Here is a 5723-nt window from a genome sequence, read left to right as displayed (position 1 = left end):
AATTCTGTGCCCTCTATTTAATTACATTAATGCCATTAGTCTGTGTTTAGATCAGCACATTTTAGAAAATAATTTTACCCTCTCTGTTTACCCTGAGTTATACTTAATTGCTTTACTCATCAAAAATATTTTTTTACTTATTTCATTATCACTGCAAACTAATTCAGCTGATTTAGAGAACTGCATTTTGTAACCATTTTTGTACTGAATTCATATCTGGAGTGTATCTCTGCAGCAGTTTTGAACCTGTCAAAATTATTAGGGCAAACTTGAAAATAAAAGCAGATTTTGAGTACAGCAAGTCATTTCAGAAAAGAATCCAACTTTTAATGGTCTGTCTTACAGAAGCCATAAGGGAGTTTTCCTTGCATGTCTTGTAACCAGAGTCACTTCTTTTATCCAATCAGATTTTAAATTCTCATATATATATAAGTATAAATCTGGAGAAGTTCCACTGAGGTCAATCCTCCATCCTGTTTCATTAAGCACCACGTAATATTTATCTTCTAGTCTTCAGTTACAAAAAACTTTAGACTGTGGGTACTGTGTGACTGCAATGCATTCTGTTTAGGAAAAAATCATGTTTATTCTTTTAGCCAAGCTACCCTTTATGTTTGTATTCCTCAGTTCCCTCTCAGTGGATAGTTTAAGAGAAATCCCAGCTTTCTGTTCATATTTCACTGCAGCATTATATTCAGTTCAGCTATTACAGTTGGTTCCCTGGTTTGCTCTCTAGGGTCAAAGCGGTGAACGTGGAGATAGAGGCGAGCCTGGTGATGAGGGCTACAAGGTAACACCTTTTGGGTTTTATCTTTTTATTTGAGCTTGGCATGCTCTGCAGACACGTGGAATAATGCAGCAGCAGTGTCACCTTCCCTCACAAGTGTTGCAGGCTTGCCTGTGCTGGTCCCTCACTGCACTGCCGCACTCCTGGAACACCCTGGAGCATCTTTCCTGTGGGGACATGGGAGCTGCAGCTCCTCAGCTGGAGGAGGCTCCAGTGACCTAAGTGTGTACAAATACCTGATGGGGGGAAATGGAGATGGGGTAGACAGACTTCCCTCTATAGTGTCCAGTGACAGGACAGCAGGCAAAGGGCAAAAACTGAAACATATGAAATTCCTTTTGAAATGTTTTTTTGGTGGTTTTGTTTGTTTGTTTGTTTGTTTTTGTTGGTGGGTTTTTTTATTTGTTTGGGTTTTGTTTTGGTTTTTTTTTTTTGCTGTGAGGATGACTGAGCACCAGAACAGGCTGCCCACAGAGGTTGTGGAAATACTGGAAACTTGACTAGATGGGGTCCTGGACAATCATTTCTAGCTGGCCTTGCTTGAGAAAGAGGCCATAAATTATCTCAAAATGTCACTTTTAACTTAAACAGTTCTGTGTTTCTGTAATACTGTATTAGTTAACATTTTTCTCTGAAATTTAAGCACTACTTATTTTAAATCTAATCCTAAAAATTATTCATTAATTATATTCAGTCTTTCAGCGCATAAAAATTGGATGGTAACTCGTGCTTATCACTGATGCAGTTCACTGAAATACAAGAGAGACAGTCCTTGACAGGGAATATCCAAATTACACAGTAATACAGACAGACATAGTAATAAATGCATGAACCAAATCTATGCTTACAGAAGTGCAGAAATGTTTAAACAATATGTAATTCCCACTTGCAGCTTGGAGTAGAGCATGTAAAGAACAAAAACTCTGCAGAGTTTGATCTTGGAGACCTGACCATACTTTATGTAGGTTGTGTCAATGAATGTGGGTCCACCTGACACCTCCCAGGACGGGCTTTACAAGGGAGTCTGCAGCTCACTGAGCATGGCAGCCTGAGTTACTGTACTGCAATATGTTATATTTTCTCTCTCCCAGGGTCATACAGGTCTTCCAGGGCTTAGAGGACCTATTGGACAACAAGGACCTCCAGTAAGTATTTCAAACAAGGGAGATTTCTCTATTGACTTTTGAAAATATGTTTTTATTTGCATTCAAATGATTCCTTGCATTTATTTAATGTATGTTCTTTTCAAAGGGAGAGCCAGGTGAATTGGGAGAACAAGGACTAAAAGGAGAAAGAGGTTCAGAAGTAAGTAGAAAAAAGTAAACCAGAACTGCACTTACCTGGAATTTGTAGGATTTTGTTGTTCACTGGCTATCCTTGGAAAACTGTTCCATAAGGCTAAAACTGAGTGTTTGGGTTTCCTTTTCATACCTGCAGGGACAAAAAAAAATATAAAGTGGAAAATTGCATAACAGTCTTGGTTAGTAATTAGGTGTTATTTGATAGGTAAGTAGTTTCACTTTGGAATGATATCAAGCATTATGAAAAGCTCTTTTGGAAACGTTTGAGCGATATTTAATTATCCCCTAAAGTGGAGTTTTTTGTGTTAAAGAGGCTCTGGAGGTTTTGCTTCTGGGATTTTGCTTCTCTGATCTGTAAATGAGGCCTCCTGGTACTGCACTGCACTGAGTTCTCAGAGACCTGGGAATAAGGAATTTGCTACAGAATACTAGAGCAATAATGACAGAGCAAGTCATGACAAAGATCAAAGACCAAATATTTCTCTTTAGAAATATTAGCTCATCTTGGTGGTGTGTTGAAAATTGCCAAAAATGTTTATGTTCTTCCATGGACTGAATGTCATTGGCTTTTGAGATTTCAAAAGCTTTAGGCTAAAAGATTTCTTAAAATACCAATTACCATTGCAATTTAAATGAGATATTTTGTCTGAGAAGTTCCATGGAGCAACTCTGTTAGAGTTTCAAAATTTTGTAGGTAGCTACAAGAATCTGTAGTAGACTGGAACTGGGGAGCAACAGAAAGGAAACGTCATGTGGAGACATTGTGAACATGCACTCCAGCTGTGAACTCAGATATATTGCTTTTACAAACTACTCACATCCCAGGACAAAATCAGCAGTTCCTCTTGAAGAAATGTTTTCTTTGTCTTGCAAATGCCCCTCAGATCAATACTGCCATTTACAAATGTGGAACCGATATCCAGCATGGAGCTGCCCATAAGAGCTTAAAGATTTCCACAGAAATGTTAGCAGTGGGAACAGTGACAGAGCCTTACCTGCAGTGCCATTACTGGTGCTGCTATAGCAAGCCTTGCAAAGCTAATCCCACCAGCTGCAACACTGAATCAGCTGGGTTTTCTTTACATGCATCCAGAAATCTTAATGAAAACAATCTTAGGTTATTTGAATATGCACATTCCAGTTCTGACTGGTGGACTTCTTTATGCCATTCTTAACAAAAAAGGTGTTAAATTGACAGTAGAACAACATTTTGCTGGTTTTGTCATATTTACATGATTATAAAACATTTACACTTAAAATAACCCAGGCTTTTTCACTTTATTGCATGTTGTGTTATATTGCAGCATAGTAGTGATAGCATAACTTTTGCTTTAAGAAATGTTTTTGAAATAGTTAGTCTGGAAAATCTTGGAAAACTTTTTCTTCTTGTTCTATGCTAAAAAGTGTTATTCTTGTCCCTGTTCTTCAGTGGTTGCATCTTTTAGAGGTAGGATAAAATTGATACTATACATCTTTATATTCTGTGCAGACTATCCTATACCAAAGTTCTCTGAGAAGCCTTTGATCATTCTGAGCTTTTCTTCCATGGTGCATGACCTCCTGTGTCACTAAACCACTTACAAGAATGTTATCTGCTCAGTATCTCTCAGTTTTCCAAGACTACCAATTTCTAGATCAGTCAAGATGAAAATAATTCTGGTTTTAAGCAAATTTTATCTTTTTTGTAGATCTTAGATTAAAAAAAAATGTTCACATCTGTGATATGTGACACTATTGATTTCTAGTATTCTCTTCCACAGACATTCAGTGCATTTACATTGCCTACTTTTCATGACTTCCCTTTTGAAGAGTAGAGGAAATGCAGTAAAAGTGCACTTCCTCGCAGAGGGGGGACTGATACAGGGGAAATTACCAGATTCATGGTGAAAAACATTTTGTGATTATTGTTGGAAAAGTTTTAAAAACGGGTTCACCGCAGGGAAAAAGCATACACAATTCTGCCAAAAATGTATTTGCTTTTACTTGAAAAACTTTCTGCTGTCTCCTGAAATGTGAATAATCTGATCCAAAGCCAGGCAATGTGAACATGAATACTAGAGGGGAACAATTCTCAGCTCCTCTTAGGGGATTGAATTTAAGACATTTGTCAGATCACAAATATTTGTAACTTCTAGGGACCCACAGGGAAGAAAGGAGCAACAGGTCAAGCAGGCAAAGCTGGAATTCCTGTAAGTAACAAAATTCTACAGCCTATTTTCAAATTATAAAACCAAGAAAATACTAACTAATAAAACCAAAATTGAATCGTATCAGGGTTACCAGAAGGTCTTGTGTTCACTTTAAAGAACCTTTTTATTATCCAGGAAGTGTAAAGGAACCCCTGTCATTTTTGAATATTAATGATTTTTGAAATTTTGTTAAATTATACTGAATTATATTCAGTTACTCAGCATATGGAAGTGATGTGCAACTAACAACAAGGTCCTTCCCACTTGTGAAGTTATTTAATTAGCTCATTTGTGGAGTCCATTTGGAAGTTACCACATTATGTTGCACAGAACTGTACTTGTGTTCACTTCTGACCCCATCAGTTCTTTGATCCGCTGCAGCCTACAGAAGTTTGGATCCATATGTCCATGATGGATACATGTGGTAAATGCCTTGAGGTTTATTTATTTCTCTTGCTTGCCCTGAGCTGAAATTTTAATGTTTTTTTCTTGAGTTACTGCAGAGGAGCTGACTTGCATGCCCTTCTCCCTGAGGGAGAAACCAGAGCAGGAAGCAGTAGGTGTCCTGTAAACATAATGAAGAACAAAATGCATCAAGGTTATTTTGGTCCCCTAATAAATAATGCCACACAAGCACACACTGTAAATAACTTTTACTACCTCACATCAAAACATTGTCAGTAACTGGAGAAAAGCAGCTGTTGCACAGAGCTTGTACCTGCTGGGCAGAGTGCAAGAGGAGCCTTTTGAAGACAAGGAACTGTGTGTCCTTTGGAAATACTCAGCATTTTCTTTTGGAGGGCTGCAGGGATCATTCAGCAGGCAAAGGGAAAAAAGGAAAGTGGGACATACAGAGAAATGAGGAGACAGTAAAAGTAGAACTTGAGGAAGTTTCAAAGCACATCCCAAATGAGACCTTTTTCGTGCAAGTATAGCAACAGTTACCAAAAACTTGCCATATTACAAATTTGTATTTTTGATATATTCAAATTTAAACAGCATAAATTTGGGAAAGTCCAGTACTGAGCATTTAGGAAAATAAAGGGTGAAAAGGTATACGGTTGGGTTTTTTCCAGGGATAAATAGATGACTTTATCAGGATTCCTCACTTCAGTTTAAGAATTGACACTCTCAGGCATCTTCCAGGCTGGCACACAAAGGGATCAGTCCCATGATTTCAGCTGAAGTCGCTCAGATCCCATGGCAGAGCAAGTCTGAGGTTTTAAACCAGTAGAATTCTAAACCAAACCTCCTAACTCACAGCTCCCTCTGCACCTACTCATTCATATCACTGGGTCTGTTATGGAGGGTTTGGGAAATTCTGTGACTGAAACCCAGTGGTGAAGATGAAGAGGGCAAACAGTGCTATATTGGATTTGAATTTTTTTCAAGGGAAAACCAGGGCCACCAGGGCAGAAAGGAGTAGTTGGGTACCCTGGACCAGAG

General features: G+C 38.2%; 1 protein-coding gene across 1 annotated transcript in view; it reads left to right on the top strand.

Annotated features, from left to right (window-relative positions):
- COL24A1 (collagen type XXIV alpha 1 chain) overlaps positions 1 to 5723 on the top strand; it is a 118767-nt gene that overhangs the window by 96037 nt on the left and 17007 nt on the right. The window contains 5 exon segments of the mRNA XM_014307434.2: positions 737 to 790; positions 1879 to 1932; positions 2039 to 2092; positions 4224 to 4277; positions 5670 to 5723. The exon segment at positions 5670 to 5723 is cut by the window's right edge and continues 6 nt beyond it. Coding sequence (XP_014162909.1) covers positions 737 to 790; positions 1879 to 1932; positions 2039 to 2092; positions 4224 to 4277; positions 5670 to 5723 — 270 coding nt within the window.

This window comes from Geospiza fortis, unplaced genomic scaffold, assembly GCF_000277835.1.
Source record: "Geospiza fortis unplaced genomic scaffold, GeoFor_1.0 scaffold403, whole genome shotgun sequence".
NCBI lineage: Eukaryota > Metazoa > Chordata > Aves > Passeriformes > Thraupidae > Geospiza > Geospiza fortis.
The sequence above is the reverse complement of the archived record's forward strand: the minus strand, read 5'-3'. Positions and strand labels throughout refer to the sequence as shown.